This window comes from Sminthopsis crassicaudata, chromosome 5 (assembly GCF_048593235.1).
Source record: "Sminthopsis crassicaudata isolate SCR6 chromosome 5, ASM4859323v1, whole genome shotgun sequence".
NCBI classification, from domain to species: Eukaryota; Metazoa; Chordata; class Mammalia; order Dasyuromorphia; family Dasyuridae; genus Sminthopsis; species Sminthopsis crassicaudata.
In genome coordinates this window covers 53,368,214-53,391,697 of record NC_133621.1, presented here as the reverse complement: position 1 = coordinate 53,391,697, position 23,484 = coordinate 53,368,214, and the positions used below count along the sequence as shown (strand labels likewise).

Genomic DNA, 23,484 nt, shown 5'->3' with positions numbered 1-23,484 from the left:
AGACTGAACGGACTGAAAGCAGCAATGAGGCCCCCTTAGAGTTCCTTGCTATCTCCACTTGGGCTTCTATTGTTCTAGTCTTCCATCACGAGATCTCCAGTTAACCCCAGTTAACCCTAGAAATCTCTCTAGACTCCCTTGGAACATGATAGAAAGATTACTGAAGACAAAGTGGGTATTATACACTTTTGCCCAAGATTGACCTTCTTGTCTTGTCCATCTCTTATGAGTTCCAAAGAGACAGGGTTTGAATTACAGGGCTATTAAAACATATATAGGAGAAAAAAAAGAGCCTTGTGTCTATTTGCTACCATATGCCTGTCACTTTAATTTCATGCCTGGCTTTAAACATTTCGAATAAATCAGCTTGATGAAGCCATGGTTTGGTTTTAATTAAAATTCTATTTTTTCCTCATTGGTCTGTTTGCTGACATATTGGATAAGGTTCCCCCTCTTGATATTTTTCCCACATATAACATTCAGATTTTCTAGTCCCAGCCAAAGGTATTTAAAGTGATGTTACATGAAAATGACATTCTCCCATCCAGAATGCTCTGAAGCACAAACTATCACTCTCCATCCTTGGGAAATATTATGAAAATGTCAGATTGAATCTTATCTTGGGCTACAGAAATATTGCCTTCTCTTTTTTCCCCAAGATTTAAATGGAATATGACCTGAAGCTACTTACGATTCAATGATATGCTAGAGAGAAGAAGGAAAGAAATCAAGTGATATCAGCTTACACACCAAGCATGACTAATTTTCCAGCTATTAGAAGGCAACTAGTAGAAAACTGGTCGACTTACCCATTTCATGTGGAATTTCATGGCACAAGATGGCAATGGTTGTTGTCACCCCCGACTCAGTGGAAGATGAGAAGGCGGCTCCGATCACAAGACCATCAGCAAAATTGTGAAGACTGTCACCAACCAGTATCATTATAGCTAAAAGACTAATGGCTTTACCTAGAGAAGGGAATAAAGGAATGATGACTAGCCAAGAGAGGCTATGACTCTGTCTTGATTTTCAAGAGCAGTAAATTTTCACAAGATGAATTTAACTTTCATTTTATTTATCAACAGCAAGATTTAACTAAGTGAAATACTTAGTCTCACTTGATTCAAGATTTTCAAAAGGAAACATTATTAAAGAGGGATTTCTGGGAAGTTGAACAAGTAGTAAAGAGACTCTCTTTTTTCTTAGCCAAACTGGCCCACTTCATGTTCCCCAAACATGGCATCCCATCATTTGCTACTATATTTCCCAGGCTGTTTCCCATGTCTAAAAGGCATGCCCTCCTCACTTCTAACTTTTAGAACCTATAACTTCTTTGAAGGATCAGCTACTTCCAACCAGAAGCCTTTTCTTATCTCCAGTTGTTAATGTTTACTTTCCTCAGAAAATCACACCTCTATATAATTATTTTTTTTCCTCAGCAGAAGTTTCTTGAAGGCAAGTATTTTTTTTTTCATTTTTTCTTTGACTTTCCAGAACAGTGGAGAACTTTTTTGCATACAACAGAAACTTCAAAATGCTTGTTGGATTGGAATCCAAGTCCAATCCTCCAAAAATCAAATTTCAGGAAAAAATATAAAGCCAAAACCTTGAGGATATATGTTGACATTAGTGAGTCTTATGCCATTTTAAAGTGAAATAAACAAATTAATATCCCAGAGATGGTCCAGTGGAAAAAGAACTGGCAATGAAGTGAGAAGATTTGGGTCATCTTTGATACATTGATTGTGAGACCTCAGTCAAATCATTTAATCCTCAGGACCCTTACTTTCTTATTCTTTAAAATAAGGGGGTTGAATTAGAGTGCTTAGAAAGTCCCTTCCAACTCTGAATCTATGATCTTGTCTTATTACATATGATGTCCCTAGGACAATTACTTCTAATTTCATTTCCAAGGTGTTAATTAAAGCCTTGATTGCCATCACTTCCTTCAGCCTCCTCTCCCCTATGCTTGGAGGACTAGAGGTAGACTGCCAAATTCCTCTTAATGCCTTCCTTGATAGAGGGCAGAAACTAGACTCTCACCTTACTCTGCATCTGCTGCTTTTCCTTCATTCAACAAGATGGCCTCATGCTCGGTATCTCCATGCTTTCCCTACTCCTCTTCACCCCAGCTTTTCTTGGTGTTATTTCCCCCTCCCTCAAGGATGGAAATTAATTTTTTAATTAATTATATGTCCAGTGCTTAGCATAATGACTGACCCATAGAAGGTACTTAATAAATCTTTATTGGATTGGATTATTGCTCCATGATCCAGGACCATGTATATTTCAATACTCTATAATATATAATATAAAGACAGAAATACAACTGTGACAGTTATCTCTTTCCCCTCTGTCCCTCCTTAGCAGTGTTTTATTTCTAACCCACCTCACCCTCCACCTGTCCTCCCTTCTATCACTCCTCCTCTCTTCTTTTATCCGGGATATCATTTAATAAATTACTTCTTTGGAAATAGTAAACCAGAAACCAAACAAAAGAAATAAGGTTATTTCAAATGTAGAAAAACAATAAAAGAATGAAAGATCAACATTGTGATGCTAAAATTCTATTCCAATTTCTCATCATTCTTCTGTTAAGTGATTCTCTATTCCTGAAAACTATATTGATGAAAAGCAAGGTCTATCAGGTCCTTTCAAACGGAAAAGACTATGAGCTTAGATTTAGCAAAAGGTAATTGTCCAAGAACCACTGTAGCTAAGTACAGAGAACCTCATCACTGTGTATACAGTTAACCCTCAGATGATGGGATTTTTGGCCACTATAACAGACCCTGTCAAATAGGGCACCAGGAAGGAAGAGTATAAACATCAATGAAATCATATATTTTGGAAATATAATTAAAAGTCATCAGATAATTTTTCACAAATGACAACCTCTGTACAGCCAAGAACCAAGATAACATACAATCAAGTACTTCAGCATATTAAAATCATACAAAGAACTCCTACTCCTCTTGGGAAAGGGATATAATAGATAAAGCACTGGAGTTGGAGTCAGGTAAATCTGAGCTCAAATCTGGCCCCAGACACTTATTAGCTGGCAAGTTACTTAATCTCTGCATCCTCAGTTTCTTCATTTACAAAATGGAGAAAATAGTAGTTTAGAGTAGTTGGATCAAATGAGCTAATATTTGTAAAGTACTTGACAACCTTGAAGTAATCTATAAATGCTAGTTATTATTATTGCTGTTGTCTTTGACTTCCCATATATTACCTACAGCCTTGTCTTCTATGTAAATGATGTGATTAATATTTATTTAAAAATGAAGTAGTTGTGATAATATGTCATCTTGTTCCCAAAAGTTTTGGTATTGCTTTGGAGAATTTTTTGCTTTCAAAGAAATTATCAAGGTAAACACATGTCAAGAATTATATAACTCATTGTAGCCACAAGCTTAAATTTTAAAATTAAGTTATATATTCAAAATTTTTTGCTTATATTGTTGATCAAAAACTCATGACATCTTGATATAATCAAAAATTAGCTCCAAATAACATGGTATACAATCTTAGTTCCCCCCCTTCCATACTCCTTGGAAGGAGGGAATAGGCTTTTCATTTCATGTATTTGAAAGACTCCCAGTGTGAAAACTCCCTTCACAATGCACATTGAAAATTTCTCTGTTAAGTATAAGATTCATGTCATAATACTGGATTAATGCTGCAACTCAAGGTGGGAACAATAATCAAAAAAAAAAAAAAAACAACCCCAAAACACACATTACATTAAATGCTATATCCAAAGGATGTGAAAACATAGTTTTGTTTTTGTTTTTGTTTTTTCTTTTAAAGTAACATTTGTACAATGCAAAACAAACAGGATTTTTTTTTCATGAAAATGACATTGTTTTGACACTGGCTACACATAGTCCAAGATGTAATATATTCAGATAAAAAGTGGAAAATTCAGGTAATTATCCAGATGTTTGTCTAGGTTCCAAACTTGGTTAGATGGGTTGGCATCATGGAGACAGCATAAATTTAGTCTGTTCCAAAAAAGAATCAGACAATGTGTCTGGCACTGGATAAATTGTACAAAAGAATAAATCTAGTTATTTAGCATTCTGAAAAGGAAATGCCACATATTTCATGAGGATTTCCTGTAGTCACAGTAGATTCTTAGATATAGTTCTTTACAGATTATATTATAAAGTATCACGCATTGTAGTGCAAAGATTTGGAGTCAAGTTTTAAGTGAGAAAGCCTGGGCTTAATTGTGGGCTTCACCATTAATGAATATCGCAACTGTGGGCAAGTCAACTAATTTTCAGAAAAATCACTCTGTTTGGAGTCAGAAGCCTGCCTCTGACACATGCTAATCTGGTAACATTGGGCAAGTCACTTAGTCCCTTTGAGGCCCAAATTCCTCTTCTGTATAATGATGGGATTGGACTAGGAGGTGTCTTGAGATCCCTTTTAATTCTATACCTATCGTATGATTTTCATCTGTAAAAGTGTAATAAAACTTGTACCCTTCCCTATGAGGAAAGTAATTTGTAAATGATAAAATTTTATATAATTATCATAAGATTCTGTGCTAGAAGAGATCTCAGAGATTATCTAGTCCTAACAGATGAGGAAAATAAGGCTCAAAGAAAAATTATATGACTTATAGTCAGAGAGGTTCAATAGTAGGTGGTATTTGAAACAAGTCCAAGTCATAGAATCAAAGACTTGGAAAGTGTTTTAGAAGCCATTTCTAGTTAAATTCCTTCATTATGCAGATGAGCTAGTCAGCTAACATTTATTTGGAATTTACTATTTGTAAGTAAGTAACTTATTACTGTGATAAGTGCTTTACAATTATTATTTCATTTCATCCTCACAGTAACTCTAGGAAGTAACATTATTATTTCCATTTTACAGATAAGGAAACTGAGGCAGAGATTACATGATTTGCCTAGAGTCACAAGACTAGTATCTAAGATAAAATTTGGATTCAGGAAGATCAGTCTTCCAGACTTCAAGCCTCATTAAATTACTTGCTCAAGGGGATACAGATAATAAATTTAAAGGTGGATATTTTTAAACCAAGGTCCTCTGAATCCAATTCAATGCTCATTCCTACAGTGTATAATTTTCTGGGCCACAAACAAGTGATTTGTCGAAAGTCACAGGGATAGGAAGAGACAAAGCCACTTACTAAAGACTCCTAAATCCAAATCTAGTGTTCTGTCCATTACAACATAAGTAGGAATTATTATTATCGCAATGACTAGGTACAAAATAAAATTTTAAAGTATAGAGAAATGCTAGATCAGGGAGAAGTAGCAAAAAAACATTTTTAAATGATTAAAACCTTGGTGGACAAAATTTTTGCAAGACATAATTATTTTATCCTGATAATAAATGACTTTGTAAAGTCTATTCATTCATCTCCTTATTATTTTTTTTCATAAAGGGAAGTCATACCAGAAGTCTAGGAAAACATTCTATTTGCAAAGACAACCTAAGACCTTTGACTGTGTCAATAAAGCATAAAGCAGAGCTAGTAATTAGCTAGTTAATTTGATCAACACTGAAAGACAATCAGAACAATTGAAATCTCAAAGTCTATTTAGACAGCCTGAGTTGGTCTTGTTTGGCTGTTGAATTTTCTGAATTAACCAGATGTTTGCCAATTCTCATTTCCTACCATATTGACAAGGGTGAAGATTTTCCTTCAGTAATCCATTCTAATATGTTATATGCTTGAAATATTTCCCTATCCAACCTAACGTCCCTTTCTTCCACGAATATTATAGTTTATCTCTACTGTCCCCTATTTTATAAGTGAAGGAACAGCTGGTTCCTAGAATCATTTTTTAATTCTATATTTTAATATTGATAAAGTCATCCTTCACTCTTCAGTTCTTTTAGTCCTTCCACTTTAAAGAATTAGAAAATAAAATCATCTGTCTTTGAGGGTCTTCTCAGTATCCCCTTCATATTCTTCACAGAACTGATGTCTACTAAATGCTACCTTGTATAAAAGTGAAATGTTACTCCATTCGATTCTCATACATTGTTTCTCAAATAAAACTATTTGTTGTAAAAGCTCAATTGAAACATAAGCTAAGAAGGTGGGGATTAGTCCTACTCTCTCATATACTTATATATGATACCAAACAAAACATGAGTTTTTAAATAAAATTTAGTGACTGATTCATGTTCTACTTACACTCCACTGTATCCTCAAGTTTTCCCCTTGTGTCTTCATCGCCACAATGAAGTGTCACACAGGTAGATTTGCAGTTATTTGGGATAGTGTTGGGGAAGGGCACAGATTCACAGAATAAATACCTAATCATTTTATGTGGACAGTCCTTATATGAGTTGTCTGGAAATTTCTTGAGTCTAGTAACATTGGCAGGTTTATGAGTTTTTCCTGCCAATTTTCAGAATTTATGTGTTTAGGTCTAACTTACATTGTTCTTTTAAAATGTGGAATTAGATCAATATTTTTTATTATCAGTCCAGAGGAAAAGATATTTTTAGCGTACTATGGCATATTAAGCTAAGTTGATGATTTATATTTTGCCTACATTGCCTTTTTAATATTTTGCCTACATTGAGATTTGTGGTGGTTAATAAATATTTTTTTCAAAAAGAGGTTTTGCAAAGTCTTTACTATTAATGTTCAGAAGCAACTTGAACCATCACTGTAGTGTTAGTGACAATCTTAAACCATGAGGTGACAAATAATAATTTATAATCTATGATTTATTTGGAAGAGGGAACTCCTTATGGTACTGTCTTTAAAGAGACCTTTACAAAGCACCTAAAGATGTGAAAAACTCTTTACATGCTTGATTTCATTTGATCCGAACAATTACCCTACTAGGGAATTGCTTTACTTATCATCACCATTTTTCAGATAAGAAAACTGAGATTGGAAAAAGTAAAATGAAATAGACAAAATCACAGAGCAAGTAAATATCCAAGGAAGAATTTGAACTCAGCTCCTATTAGCCCCAAGTACAAATGGGGGCTATTCAATCTATTCATCTTACCAAGTAGCTGCCTATTACTAAATCATATCAATGAGCACTAATCACTTACTAAGTGCCAGGAATTGTAAAAGCACTGAATATACAAACACAGTTCCCATTATCTTTTTTTTTTCATTAAGGAATGTATTGTCTATTATCTATTTACACTATTAAAACAGTAGCAGTTTATAGATTATACACAAACTATCTGGAATATAAGACAAGAGAATCAGTACATTTATTTTCAAAGTATAAATGCATAGATATTTTCAATATTCATCTTTATAAAACTGTGTTCTAAATTTTTCTCCTTCCCTTTCCCTCCTCCTTTTGACAGCAAGTAATCCAACATATATTAAATATGTTCAATTCTTCTGTACATATTTCCAGAATTATCATGCTGCATAACAAAAATCAGATAAAAAAATGAGAAAGAAAACAAAAAAGCAAGCAAACAATAACAAAAAAAGGTGAAAATATTGTGTTGTGATCTTCATCCAGTCCCCATAGCCTTCTTTCTGGATGCAAATGACCTTCTCCATCACAAATCTATTTGAATTGTCCTGAATCACCTCACTGTTGAAAATAGTCACATCCATCAAAATTGATCATTATATAATCTTGCTGTTGCCATGTATAGTGATCTCCTGGTTCTACTCATTTCACTTAGCATCAGTTCATGCAAATCTCTGCAGGCCTCTTTGAAATCATCCTGCTGATTGTTTCTCATAAAGCAATAATATTCCATAACATTCATATACTATAACTTATTCAGCCATTCTCCAGCTAATGGATATTCACAAACATTTTTGCACATGAGAATCCTTTTTCTTTTTTTATAATATTTTTTGGATACAGAGCCAGGATGCACAGGTTGATAGCCCCTTGGACATAGTTCCAAATTGATCTCCAGAATGGTTGGATCACTTCCTAATTCCACTAAAAATGTATTAGTGTCCCAGTTTTCCCATATTCCCTCCAATATTTATCATTATCTTTTTCTGTCATCTTAACCAATCTGAGAGGTGGATAGTGATATCTCAGAGTTGTCTTAATTTGAATTTCTGGGGGCAGCTAGGTGGCACAGTGGATAGAGCACCAGCCTTGAATTCAGGAGGACCCGAGTTCAAATCTGGTCTCATACACTTAACACTTCCTATCTGTGTGACCCTGGGCAAGTCACTTAACCCCAGCCTCAGGGGGAAAATTTTTTTTGAATTTCTCTGATCAACAGTGATTTAGAGCATTTTTGCATATGACTAGAAATGGTTTCAATTTCTTCATTTGAAAACTGTTCATATCCTTTGACCATTTATCAGTTGGAGAATGGCTTATATTCTTATAAATTTGAGTCAATTCTTTATAGATTGTAGAAATGAGGCCTTCATTAGAATCCTTAGATGTATTTTTCCCAGTTTGCTGCTTCATTTCTAATTCTGTCTATATTGATTTTGTTTACACAAAAACTTTTCAACTTAATATAAAAAATTATCTATTTTGCATTTCATATTAGTCTAGTTCTTCTTTGGCCACAAATTCCTTCTTTCTTCACATATCTAAGAGGTAGACTAGCTTTTTTTCTTCTTATTTGCTTAAATAGTATGACTCTTCATGTGTAAATCATGAACCCATTTCAACTTTATCTTGTATAGGTTGTGAGGTGTTGGTCAATACCTAGTTTCTGCCATACTATTTTTCAATTTTCCCAGCAATTTTTGTCAAATAGTGAGTTCTTATCACAAAAGCTTGGATCTCTGGGTTTATCAAAAACTAGATTACTATAGTTAATGACTATTGTGTCTTGTGAACCTAATCTATTCTGCCCATTGACTGCTCAGTTTCTTAACCAGTACCAAATAGTTTTGATTACTCCTGCTTCATAATACAGTTTTAGGTCTAGCATCACTTCATTTGCTTTTTTTCCCCATTAATTCTCTTGAAATTCTTGATCATTTTTCTAGCTTTGTAAAATAATTTATTGGCAGTTTGGCACTTAATAGATTAATTTAGGTAGAACTATCATTTCAATTATATTTGTTTAGCCTACTCATGAGTACTTGATATTCTTCTAATTGTTTAGATCTGACTTTATTTGTGTGGAAAGTGTTTTGTAATTGTGTTCATATAATTCCTGACTTTGTCTTGGCAGACAGACTTTCAAATATTGTATATTATCTACAGTTATTTTAAATGAAATTTCTCTTTATAGCTCTTGCTGCTGGATTTTGTTGGTAACATATAGAAATATTGATGATTTATGTGGATTTACTTTGCTGCAACTTTGCTAAAATTGTTAATTGTTTCTAGTAGTTTTTAGTTGGTTCTCTAGGAAGTGTACCATTATATGATCTGCAAAGAATGAGTTTTGTTTCCTTTGTTGCCCTACTCTAATTCCTTTAATTTTTTTTATTATCTTATTGCTAAAGCTAACATTTCTAATACAATATCATATATGATGCTTGCTGATGGTTTTAAATAGATGATAGTGATCATTTTAAGGAAAACTCCATTTATTCCTATGCTCTCTATTGTTTTTAATAGGAATAGGATTGTATTTTGTCAAATGCTTTTTCTGTATCCATTAAGATCATCATATGATTTCTGCTAGTTTGGTTATTGATATAATTAGTTATACTAATATTTGCCTAATATTGAACCAACCTTGCATTCCTGGTATAAATCCTACGTGGTCATGGTATATTATCCTGATAATAATTTGCTGTAATCTCTTTGCTAATATTTTATTTAAGATTTTTTCATAAAAATCTTTAGGGAAATTGCTCAATAATTTTCTTTCTAATACAACATTGAATAATAATGGTGATAGTGGGCAGTCTTGTTTCATTCCTGATCTTTTTTATATTGTCATAATAAAGTCAAATTATACTTATTCCCCTCTAAGTGTATTCTTAACAAAGATACGTTATCAAGAATTAAACATATAATCTTCCCATATAAGAATGCAAACATTTTAACCTTTTAGAAAACATAGGGTTTTCTCTTCTCTTTCTGTTTAGCTCCATTTTTTTTCATCAAAAAATATTGAATGTCATTTTTTCCCCTGAAAGATAACTTTTAATTTTGCTGTATAGTTGATTCTTGGTTACAATCCAAGTTCTTTTGCCTGCTAAATATCACATTCCAGGCCTTCTGATCCTTCATTGGAAGCTGCTAGGTCCTGGTAATCCTGATTTGTCACTCCTCAATATTTGAATTGATTCTTTCTGGCTTCTTGCAATATTTTCTCCTTTATCTGATAATTCTGAAATTTAATTATGATATTCCTTTGAGTTTTTAAGGAGATGATCAGTGGATTCTTTCAATGGTTATTTTACCCTCTGGATCTAGGACATTTAAGCAGTTTTCCCTGGAGGATTTCTTGAAAGATGTTATTTTAGACTCTTTTTTCATCATGATTTTCAGGTAATTCAATAATTTTTAGATTATCTCTTTTGGATCTATTTTACAGGTCAGTTGTTTTTCCAATGAAGTATTTCATATTTTATTCTATTTTTTCATTTTTTTTTGTATTGTTTAACTCATACTTGATGTCTCATTGAGTCATTCACTTCCATTTATTCAATTCTAATTTTTTTAGTGAATTATTTTCTTCATTTAGTTTTTAAGCTCCTTTTCCATTTGGCCAGTTGAACTTTTAAATAAACTATTTTGTTTACTGGATTTTTTCTCCATTTCATCAATTCCATATTTTAGGGATTTGTTCTCTTTTTCTATTTCATCATTTCCGTTTTCAAGGAGTTGTTTTTTCCTTTTCACCAAATTCATTTTTAAGAAGTTGTATTTTTTCCCCATTTTGCCAAATCTATTTTAAGGAGTTTTCTTCAGATAATTTCTGTATTTCCTTTTTCAAACTCTCCAGCAAAGCTCTCATTTCCTTTCCCTATTTTATTTCTAACTTTCTTTTAAGATCCTTTCTGATTTCCTCCAAGGGGGTGTTTTGAGTTAGAGACCAATTTATATCACCTTTTGAGGATTTGTCTGGAGACAATTTGCCTTTGGTATCCTCTGGGTTTGAGATGTGTTCTTCCCTGTCTCCATCATGGCTATCTATGGTCAGAGCTCTTTTTTGCCTTTTTGGCTTATTTTTAAAGATTGAGGTCTGTTCCTAGGGCAAAGGGGAGATTGTCCTGAGCATTCTTCTACAAGGGGCACAGGGGTTTTATTCTGTCCTGAGCTGGTGCCATCAGCCTCCTTCCACTGCTGGGTGGGTTATGGACAAGTCCTGCTTGTTATGCTGGATAGTTGTGTTGGAGGTCTGACATCTAGTCTGCTGATCCAGTGCCTTCTGAATCAGGACAGAGTAGACAACTGCTGTGTTTTGGCTAAGAGCCTCACAGTAGATTACTCTAGCACAAGGTGGCTTCTCTGCTCTGGATTCCTGTATTGTGCTGGTGTTGGGTCGCTTTTCCCCCTGCATGATTGAGACAGACCTTTCCTGAAGTTCTTCTAAGATATCTTCTGCTGGAAATTTGTTACACTCCAAATATTCATGGGTTTGGTCACTCCTAAACCCTCTCAGAGACTTGATCTGGTATTGATTTAAGGAAAGCCAGAAAGAACTAAGAAAGACTTGTTTACTCTCCAACATCTTGGCTCCACTACCCCACAGTTCCTATTTTTGAAAAGCTTATAATTGAACAAGGTAAATTTTATCTAAAAACTAGGCAAATACAAATTACATAGAAATAGATAGTGGGCATATATTTAAATTTGAAGTAAGGAAAATATCCTAAAATATGCCAAGTACAAAAAAGGCTAGAGTGCCTCAGGAAAGCAAAAGGTTCCTCATCATTGGAGTTCTTCAAGCCAAATTAAGATAATTTATTGGATATGATACAGGAGATGTTGTCATTTAGCTATGGACTAGAACATAAGGCAGAGCAGACTTGTCAAAAGGTTAAGAGATTCAAGGATAGAGGAAAGTTCATATATCGATGAACTTTGGGGAAGGAGGAAAGTGTGACCTGGACACTTGATGTTTTGCTGAAGACTAAGGAGATGGTAAGTAGCCATAATATGGAGAAAGAACAAGTTTTTGGAAGAGTGAGAGAGTAGGGATTGTCATCATTCTTCTACTCAAAAATCTTCAAAGATTTTTTATTGTTTACCATGTAGATTATACAATTCTAAGTCTTGCACACAAAACTCTCCCTAGTTGATCTCAATCTATTTTTCCAATCTTATCTCCCACTGATGCCCTTTATAGACCATAAGTTAAAACCTAACTCAATAAATTCTCCTTCTTCCAAACTAATCCTATAATTTCTTGCCTCTTTGTTTTGGTCAAGATGTTCCCTCCAGCTATTTTGGCCTTTTCTTCCCCTCTTATTCTGTCTTTTGAAATTCTACTTTTCAAATATAGTTCAAATGCTCCTCAGAGAAGTCTTGCTTTAAGAGCCCAAAGACATGGGTATGAATTTGGGTTCTGCCATTTGGGTCCTGAGACTGTGTGACTATAAGCAAATCACTTAACATTTCTGAACTTCAATTTCTTCATCACTAAAATGAAAGACTTGGATGAAAGCTGCATCCTTTCCAACTCCAAATCAGTAGTTTTCAGAATGTTGTCCAAAAGTCCTCTAGCATCCTTGAGATCCTTTTAGAGGATACATGAGGTCAAAACTATTTTCATAATAAAAATGAGATAATTTAATTTTGAATACATATGGATAGATACAACATACAAAAGGTATTGTGTCCTCAATGATTTTAAATATATAAAGGGATCCTCAAGAGCTTTAAAGAATACAGAGGAATGTTATACCACAAAGTTTGAGAACCACTACTCAAAATCTATTGTGAACCCTCCAGTGGACACAATCTTTTCTTCCCTAGTAACATTTTTGCATACTATTTGTGGTTCTCATATTTTCACATTATACATGTTCTTTTCATAATTTGCATATGTGTTTTCATTTTTGATTAGTAAGCTTTAATTCCATGAAAACAGAAACAAAGCTAAATTCATCTCTGGATCTCCTATATTAGACATTTTGCTGTCTCACATGTGACAGTGATCTAATAAATCTTGGTCAAACATTTATCTTTCTAGGAATCACAAATTCTGAAATAAGTAAGAGAATATTAAAGGTTAGATTAAAAAATAAGAATGTGTTCTAAAATGAAATCTAAATGAAAATTTTTTGATTTATAATAAATCAACATGTTTTTGTGGTTATTACTGTTTAGTCATATCTGACTCTTTGTGATTCAGGGAAACATAACATACCAGTGCTGTCCATGGGATTTTCTTGGCAAAAAATATGGGAGTGCTTTACCATTTTGTTCTTCAGTGGATTAAGGCAAACAGAGTTTAAATGCCTTGCTCATGGTCACATAGGTATATGTGTCTGAGGCTGGATTTGAACTCAGGTCTTCCTGACTCCAGGTGTAGCATTCATACAATGAGATAGATTCTTGAGGACAATGGATGAGCACTAACAAATATTTAGAACTTCTTACTAATACAGATGTCTCTCTGTGTGTATAACTCTTATATGTGTACATACATATACATTTATATATACACATTTGCATGCATATGTATATCACATGTGTGTGAATATATACATGTGTGCTGTGTATATAAAGAGAGAGACAAACAGAGACAGAGACAGAGAGAAAGAGATTCATTCATATTATAAGTGGAGGCAGCCAGGTGGTATAATGGATAAAGTGCTATGTCTAGAACCAAGAAGACTCATCTTTCTGAGTTTAAATCTAGCCTCAAATATTTACTAGCTATATGACCCAAGGCAAGTTACTTAACCATATTTGCCTTAGTTTCCTGATCTGTCAAATGAGCTGGACAAGGAAATGGAAAACCATTTCAGTATTTTTGCCAAGAAAACCCCAAATGGGTCAAAAAGAGTAAAACGTGACTGAAAGGAGTGAACAAAAATACTCCATGTATTATATAAAAGATGCTAAACAGAAAAAAATATATTCTTCTTAGGAAAAAGAATGAAAATCTTACAAAATGTCTCCCTCTATAGAATATAAGCTCCTTTATGGCAGAGACTATTTCATTTTTCTCTTTGTGTCCTCAGCAACTAGCACAAGTTTCTGGCACGTAATAAATGTTTGATAAATAACTGTTAACAGGTTGACTGATTTAAAAGAGAATGAGATTTGGGGGAAATGGTATAACATTAATATTGATGATTAACTTAGGGAGGGTCTTGGCTTTGAGACTTAGAAGATCAATTACAAAACTGGAATAACAATAGAATGTAAAATATCGATTTTGACAACATTTCACCTTGGGTTTCACCTCTTCTGAAAATCAAATGAGATTATATTTGTAAAGCATTTATCATAGTGCCTGGCACATATTAGGGCATTTAATAAATGTTTGTTCTCTCCCTCCCTCCCTCCTCTTTTAAATAGCAAATGTTTTGTATACTACTCACGTTTTCTGTTGGATGAAGTCAGACTATCTATTGGAATTTCAGTTGTGTCTGAATCTTCAGAACTTTTCTGTTTGGGACAAAAAGTCATCAATGAAAGATAAGGATTTTCCATCATTATTATTCAAAAGTTTAAAAAAAAAAAGGTGCTACAATGGTCAAAGAGACATCTTAACAAAATAGGTATATTTTAAATAATTTGCATTAATTTAGATTAATTTAATGATTAATTTAGAAAGTTAGAACTGAAAGGCTAAAAGAAGTGATATGTTTGACAATAAGTGCACTGTGAATAGGAAAGTATAACCAGAGGGTGGCTAGAGGCCATTGAAATGATTTGTGATTTAGAATAGCTTTAAAATAGGGAAGCATCTATGAAACTGAAAGGTTCTTGAATTAATTTGTGCTGTTCATGTATATTGGCCAATCCTAGACTTCAAATATATTGTATGTATGGAAAAGTGATATATGCATAGCAGATTTTATTCATAATATCACATTATTTTGCTTCTTTGTTACTCAGTAACTCGATGTTGTTTAGGTAATAAGTTCCATCAATGGACTTGGGAGAAAAGATATGGGTTTCTTAGGGCCGAGTTTTTACCTTTCTATTAGGTGTCAGAGGAGTGAAGATGTGAAATTGAACCTTAGATTATAAATCAAAATTGCAAGATCCTGATTTCTTTGACTAATTCATAGTTCATCAACAGATCAGTCATTTCACATCTCTCTGCCTCAGAGAGTTATTGGATAATATGAATAGTCTATTTTTTACCTATCTGCTCAATTTGGCCATGAAGATGACTCCAAATGTCACTGACACAGACTCTGTTCCAAACAAAATAAAACATGATGACATGGACAGATGCTACAAGGAAGCCCATTATCATAGCAGTTATTCAAGAAGTAGCATGAGTTAAAGGGCATTTTCCTTTGGCCAAGAAATGTTTTGCTTTATTTTGTTTTGTTTTAAATCATGTGAAGTAGCAAGGCGAGAGAGAGAGAGATCTGTGAAATTGGGTCAATCTAAAAGAATCATCCAGAATAACTAAAGAATAGTTCATGTTTCTGATTTATAATTTTATTTTCCTTTTAACTATCCTGTGGGGTAAGTACACTGAAGACCTATAGCACCCTGAGAATATACTTTTTAATTCTGTTAAATATATGTTCTTTCTTTTGGTCTATAAGGTCAAACAGACATAAAATCAAAATGATATGAATTACTGAAAAGAAGAGAAAACTTGTTCCTATCAAATCTAGTAATTCATATCATTTTGATTTTGTGTCTGTTTGACCTTATAGACCAAAAGAAAGAACTAAAGTATTCAAATAGTGCAGAGGTATTCTGATGGCATCAGAATTCTTTTTAAATACCTCTTGGTTCCTCAATCATTTCAGTGATATAGAAATAATGAAGCTGAATGTGAATAAGTTTTGTTTTCAGAATAAAGTGGGCCTCTAACCCCACTAAAAAGACACTAAGCATACTGAAATAGTAAGTGCACTTGAACTTCATTTTTTAAAACTGAGTTTTTTTGTGTGTTTTTTGGATATGGTAGAACCAATGCCTACTTGGGAAGATGCTTATATTCTGCTTAAATCTAAAGAGAAGCTCCAATTCAACTTAATGTTTTACCAAGGATGAACTACCCTAAAGCTAAAAATATCTAAGACAAGTATTTTCTAACATATCACTTTAAAAAAATCTGAAATATGTTTATTCCTACTTTGCTGTTGCTTTACATGGAAGCTAGAATGGACATGCTATGACATGAACTTAATTTCTGTGCATTGAAATCTGGTTGAAATTTCTGTTTGTACAATTACCCTTGTTGAAAGAATCTCATTGATCAGAACCCAGTCTTCTGTTAAGAAATTAGCACCTATGATAAAATGCATCAATTGATTTCTTCCCCAACATTATCTGTTTATTGCCAACCAGTCAGGGTCTAAAGTCACTTAGGTTAGAAGACCAAAAAGTGTGAAGGACCTTTTTTTAATTGTTAATAGATTTCTTTGAGCAATCAAAGAAAGTACCCAATATTAATTATCCCCTACATGTAATAGTGATTTGAATCTGTCAGAGAGGAAAATGTCTGTTTACATATCAAAATAACTCACCGATATCTGGTAATTCTGAGAATTAAGAATAATTCTTGATTAAGAATAGATAAATCATCATGAAAGTAGATATTCTACTGATTTTCATCTTTTCATTGAGGAAAATAGGAAAGAAGAAAATCAAAGTCAAAGAAGTATTGGGTACCGATGACCTACCAACTGGATAGTTGAAATGGATTTGTCTCTGCCTGATTGGTCATTTAAGTCAGTGTCCACTGCAAGCTCATGGGAATGGCCCACATGCCCATTAACTAGGGACAGTCCCTGTTGGAGGATGAGGATGTTTCAATTAGAGCCAGAGCTAAATGCAGGTGCAACTTTGGCAGTTTCATGCTCTGAATGAACATTTCTGTTCTCAGAAAGTGATTCCCTAGAGAACAAAAGTCCTTGGAAGTGTTCTAGCTATGATAAAAAATTGTTAATGGGCTAGCTTACAAAACTCCTCGCCTAATCTGAAAAATTAGGCAGGAATTCTTATAATTCCAAGGTGATTGGGGGCTTTTGAAATTAAATGCTGAAAATTGCTAGTTAAGATTAAGAGGGTTTTACATTATCTGCAAGAAGAATGAGTATGTTCAACAGCCATACTTGGTAAAAAGCTAATAATTTGTGTGGTTTTTGATAGATGTACCCAAATAACATAAATTAAACTCAATGTTCACCATATAGAAAACAAAGAAACTTATGCAACTTAAAATGAAAACAGAGTTACTATTGAAATACTGACAGCCCCAAATGTACCCAAATAACACAAATTAAAGTCAAACTCACCATGTAGAAAACAAAGAAACTTATGCAACTTAAAATGAAAACAGAGTTTCTTGAAATATTGACAACCTCTTCAGTCTACATAATGCATTCCCTTAATTGTTCAAATTCTTTAAAGCACATTTCTTGCAGGGAATTCATTCAGAGGAAGTTTTGATACACAGAGACAATCTCAGGAAAAATATTAAATGTTCTGAACTATCATGTTTCTCATCTATGTTCTTATTCTTGCTTAAGAATAAATGCTGTTTCCCTATTTATTTCACTAGTTCAGGAACATCCCAAAGCATTTCCTCTATACTAATATATTAGAATGAACCCAGAAGTATCATCCTATAAACTAAGAAACACTGAATAAGAGTGAGAAGGAAAACCTGCAGTTCAAATGATATTTATCTCTAGATGCTAATTAATGCTTCCTTATAGCCATGACATTTTATTTAGGTCCCCAATTAATCAAAACCATTGAAAAGATAATAGCTGAGAGAAAAGTCTAAGACCTAAGGAATAATATGAAGGAAAAGAACTTGGGCATCAGAGAAAAATGGATTTGAATCCCAGCTCTCCATCTAGTAAATATGTAAAGTCTCACCCTGGTTCACAAACTGTCGCACTTACACCTTGTTGGGATTGTTTTGAGGCTGTAATGAGAGAATGTATATTGGAAACAAAAGATCTACACAAATAAAAACTATTAGTAGGATATTTGGATGGTCAGGTAATACAAATTTCCCTGAGCTTAACACGCACACACATATATATACACACAAACATACACATAACACATTTTTGGTGTCTTCCAAGTAACTTTATTTTCATAATATGTAACAATAAGAAATGGCATATACATTATTTATCTGAAACCATACCTTTGAAAATTTACATAATTAGTTTAGCCTTAACTTTTTAAGGCTATAAAGTGTACCTTTTCATTTTATTATACATAACCTTGGAGATAAAAATGTTCAGCCCATTTACTTCTAAGCAAATCATTTGAGTGAAGAGAAAGTTCAATATGCACTAATGGTACAATATAGAAATGAAAAAGAAGTAGTCTTAGAATGCATTAATAAGCAAAATGTCCAAAATTGGAGAAGTGATGGAACCACTGTACTCCATCCTGGTCAGGTCATATTGATGCAATTCCATGTTTAATTCTAGGTACCACAATTTATGAAGGATGTTGAAAATTTGGAGCACATACAAGGCACTTTGATAAGGATGGCAAGGGAACTAGAAATAATGTCTCATAAGGATCATTAAAAAAATAAAAAAAAACTAGGAATATTTCACTGCAGAACAGGAGGATTAGAAGAGCATGACATCTTCTTCAAACTTTTTGAATGGCTGTCATGGCCAGGGGAGGGATCAGGTTTGTTTTGCATGATACCAATATTAGAGATAGAAATGTAAAGGAAGCATATTTGATGAGGAAAGGCTTCCTAACTATTAGAGCTACACAAAAAATAGAAGAAGCTGCCAATAGTGTTATCTCTCTTTGGAAATCTGCAGTGAAGGCTACATAATCACTTATTAGGATTTTTGTGGAGGAAATTTTGGCTTCAGATAAGATATTGAACTAAATTATATCTAAGACTTTTTTCAATTCTAAGAAGCTAATGATTCTGTATTTTACCATAGATCTATTCTCTGAGATCATAAGATCATAGAGATAGAGATAGAAAGGACCTCAGAGATCACCTAATCTAAATAGTTCATTTTATAGTTAATGAAACAGAAGCTTCTAATAGCTAAATTGCTCAAAATCACACAGGCAGTAGCAGAGCAAAGATTTTTTTACTCCAAATCAAACACATTTTTAATTGCTCCATGAAGTCACTATTATTTCATTTATAAGTTTCCTTCATATATAACAGTAATAGACATTTGGTACATTTTTGCATTTTTTCCTTGTAGGAAATTAATTATTCAGAAGTTGACTATAATCTATGTATATGGATTCTTCATTCCTCAATGAGTAATTATTGATTCTCTGACTCCAACATGTAGTATGTTTCAGCTTCTAAACCAGTCAAGAATGCCTTTATTTATTTTTAGCAAATATATTTATCAAAGCAAACAATAAACAGATGGGGAAGTTGTACAGATTAAGGGAGACAATAGAATACATATGAGTAAATGGGCTTTGGGGCTCAGGCAAAAGATAAAATCTCAGCTCAGCCAAGGAGACAACAATCTCACCTGGATTATGTCTTTCCACTGGCACTACATACATTGGTACCAGCTTCATAGGAATATCCTCCAGGGAATTGGTCAAGCCCACCTAAGGTGAAAGTGTTATAATACTTCCCTGAACCACAACTTTTTATAGTCCTTGTACAGGGTAAGCTTGAGATTTGTGACAAAGATGTTAAATATAAACATCAGTTCTTTGACCAACAATAAGGGTCACTTTTGTGGTATCCTAGGTAACCAACCTTCAGTACCACTGAAAATAAAATAATATAAAATAGTTATGCTCTGGCCCACTCAGAGCCAAGCAGGTTAACCCTGTGGGGGTGGGCTGGCTCATAGCACGGATAGAGCTCCCACTAGCTCAGTTTCTCTCCTCCCTTCTATTATTAGGAAATAGTGGAAGAAGACCCTAGTTTTACAAAGTCTTTGACCACTAGCTATAAGTAAATTAAGTACACCAGTGTTTTTCTTAATGGGATCTGGGATTAAATAGGGAATTTTAAGAGAGGAAATGTGTTCTTCCAACACAATACTCACTTACTCTATAACCTAAATAGTCTTAGGGAGTTGTCTATAACTCTGAAAAGTTAAAAGATTTGCCCAAGATCACATATTCATTACTTCTAAAAGATAAGATTTGAAAAGGGTTCTTCTGGATTTTACAATCCTCTTTTGCACTGCCCTTCTATAAATATTCAAACAGAGACATTGTATTTTTGTTTAAACAAAAGCACTAATTTATGAACTTGCAAACCATAATAATCTGAGTGGTCCGGGAAATAGGGCTTCACCAATGATACATCATTTCTCCAAAATAAGGTAGTATGGAATGGTTCATGTTCTAATCTTATCTCTTCCACTGACTAACATTATAAAATTATGGACATGTTAATTCTTCTTTCTGAGTTTCAGGGGTTTTTATATATAAAGTGAGGAGGCTAGATAAAGTTCTCTTTAAGACTCCTTCCAACTCTAACATTTTATGTTTTTATGAAAAAAATACATATCAGATAAAAATTAGAAAAATCCCACAGAGCAGGGCATGACAAAGTTTTTAAAAATTTACCTTGGCATTTGGTGATATGAGAAGTAGGAAACATTTTTCTATCAGAAAAAATCCATGGATTCCTCCAATTAATCCCAATAGTTTCCAAATATAGTCTTTCCCTTCATGGAAATGTCCCAACTCTTGTGCTTCCTGCTTATGTAAGCCAAGAATCTAGAAACATAGGCACATAAAACATGCAGAAGTGAATGGTTTTTGTTTTATTTAAATATCAATGATAAACCCAGTTGCTGAGTACATTCAATTTGCATGCTGGGAAAGCCCACGAACATTCCTTTGAACTCTCAAGACCAATACGTTTTGATGGAATGTTTTTAGTTGTACCATAAACTTCAGGAAGCATTAAGTACAACAATATTGAAAAGAAATAAGGAAACCAATTTAGACACTGAATCTATAATAAGAATTGTAGTGAGCCTTACATTCCCAGGTATTATCTTTTCCTCTATATTTCTAATCCTTTAGCCAGTTCCTCTCCCCAAAATTAGTGCTATTTTGATTCACCCAATCAGTTGGGTTTTTTTTTTGTTTTGTTTTGTTTTTGAGAAAAGCAATTGATTTCATGCCCAGAGTGATCTAAGAGGATTGGTTCATTGCTTGGTATAAGATGATTCAAGTAAATTTAATTCAAATAAGTAAATTTACCAAATGCCAGTCACTCTGCTAGGTATTAGGGATATAAAGAAAAAAAAAAAGGAAAACCCCAGCTCTCAAGGAGTTTAAATTCTGCTGGGAAAGAAGAATGATATATGTTAAATAATTTGTCTTTCTTTGTTACAGTTGGACCAGTTGCTAAGATTAATCACTTAATACTAAATTTAAGCAGAAAATAGATACATCATTTAACTTATACTTTAATATATTTAACATGTATTGGTCAACCTGCCATCTGGGGGAAGAGGTGGGGAAAAGTTGGAGCAAAAGGTTTTGCAATTGTCACTGCTGAAAAATTAGCTATGCATATATCTTATAAATAAAAAGCTATAATAAAAAAAGAAAGAAAAGAAAATAGATACATCCACTTATCCTTTTTTGGAAGAGCATTATTGATGTTTGCCTACTTGTCCTCCTTTTACTACAAGAGCTTTTAGGATGTTCGTCTCTCCAGGCCAGATATAGAATGACAAAGCCAAATATGGACCCTAAGAGAAGCCAGCTAATACTTTAAATTCTTTAAAGTTGATATGGGAGCACACAACTAGTATATGACAGAGATGAGACTTGAATCCAGCTCTTCTGGATTCTAAGACCAACCTGACTCTCAACCTCTCTAAACTAGAAGGTGCTAATCTTACTTTGAATATGGCCAAAGATAGGTCTTAATATTCTTATTTGACAAGGAGTAGATTAGTATCCATTACAACATGGGCTAGTTCATTGAGGAAGAAGAATATAACCAAAGTTGACAAATGGATCTACCAAAGCAGAAATATTTAACACCATAAGCCTCTGTAAGGGCCTGGCAGGACTCATCCTAGTATTTTGCTTATTCCTGGACCTGCTAATCTGAAAATACCACTTAGTAATTATTTGTTGGCTAATTGACTAATTGATTGTAATGGACCCATGTGTTCATTTGTGAGCTCTTAAAGCACCTATTCCATCTTATTCCATAAAGGACTATTTTACAAAGAAGCCAGCATGGGAGTAGTGCAGTTTGCACTAGGCAAAGAACCTTGGTAGTTCTTTTTTCAGGTTGCCTAGTGAAAGATTCAGGGGCTCACAATGTTGCTGGTAGGTTGTACAGCTTACTCCAGACAAAGACAAGGTCAAAAATTTGCTTTCCAGTTTCCTGAGAAAATTCAAGATAAGGAATTAAAGAACTTCATGTTGACTTTATTCTCCTCCCTTACCATGGAAAAACTTCTATTCATCAGGACATTATTTGCTATTGAATTTGTTTATCTGAGTAATCTGCTGAAGCTTTATTATAGGTCTATAGCTTTTCCAGAAACTAAAGACTATATATATATATATATATATATATATATATATATATATATATATATATTTTTTTTTTTTTTTTTTAAATGGAAACAGGGGCAACTAGTTAGTGCAATGGATAGAGCACCAGCTCTGAAGTCAGGAGGACCTGAGTTCAAATGTGACCGCGGACTCTTAACACTTTTTAGCTGTGTGAACCTGGGCAAGTCACTTAACCCCAATTGCCTCAGCCAAAAAAAAAAAAAAAAAAAAAAAAAAAAAAATTGGAAATAGGATAGTTACCTGAGGAATCAGATGGAGCAGGGCATCACCAGAAAGGGTTCCAACAGCTAAACTACAAAGAGTTGTAAAACAAGCTTGTAGTTTTCCTCACAGTTGCTGAAAAGGATGAGAGTTGTTCCCAAACATAGAACCCACTGTGATGAGTAAAAACAGCAGCAGTGCTGTAGCCATATTCTAGATTAAAAGGAGATAGAAATGGCAGTTACTTCCTATTCATTTTTTATCTTGCATATGCTAGGGAAAACTGTCTTTACAGAACCAGTAATAATTGTAATATTCAATAAGAAAATGGAGAAGGAATATCAGGATTTATATTTAATTACAATGGATGAATGGTAAATAGATAATGGTAATATCTCACAAAAATGCTTACAAATATATTTAATTGCTATGATATGTTCCCAGGGCAGAGATTCAAGTTTCAGATGAAGAAATGAAGACTTACAGTCTACCTTTAAATAAAATTAACATGTAGGATAGGTATAAGATTCCACCCTTTATTCTGGATCAAGTTTTAAGGAATTAGAAAGTTTATATGATAAACATCGAAGCCTTTTACAACTTGAGTAATAAAAGGAAAAATGGTCTTGCAGGTTTGTTAGTCTAGCAGTTTTTGAGATCAGGTCACCAGAAATGTGGAAAGACATTTGGAATGAAGGAATACTTAACAATGGAAATATAA

At 33.5% G+C, this 23,484-nt stretch overlaps 1 protein-coding gene across 1 annotated transcript in view; it reads right to left on the bottom strand.

The window, feature by feature from the left end:
* SLC39A12 (solute carrier family 39 member 12) overlaps positions 1 to 23,484 on the bottom strand; it is a 98,552-nt gene that overhangs the window by 25,602 nt on the left and 49,466 nt on the right. The window contains 8 exon segments of the mRNA XM_074266786.1: positions 810 to 968; positions 14,426 to 14,492; positions 16,703 to 16,810; positions 20,577 to 20,729; positions 22,803 to 22,855; positions 22,858 to 22,924; positions 22,926 to 22,949; positions 22,951 to 22,976. Coding sequence (XP_074122887.1) covers positions 810 to 968; positions 14,426 to 14,492; positions 16,703 to 16,810; positions 20,577 to 20,729; positions 22,803 to 22,855; positions 22,858 to 22,924; positions 22,926 to 22,949; positions 22,951 to 22,976 — 657 coding nt within the window.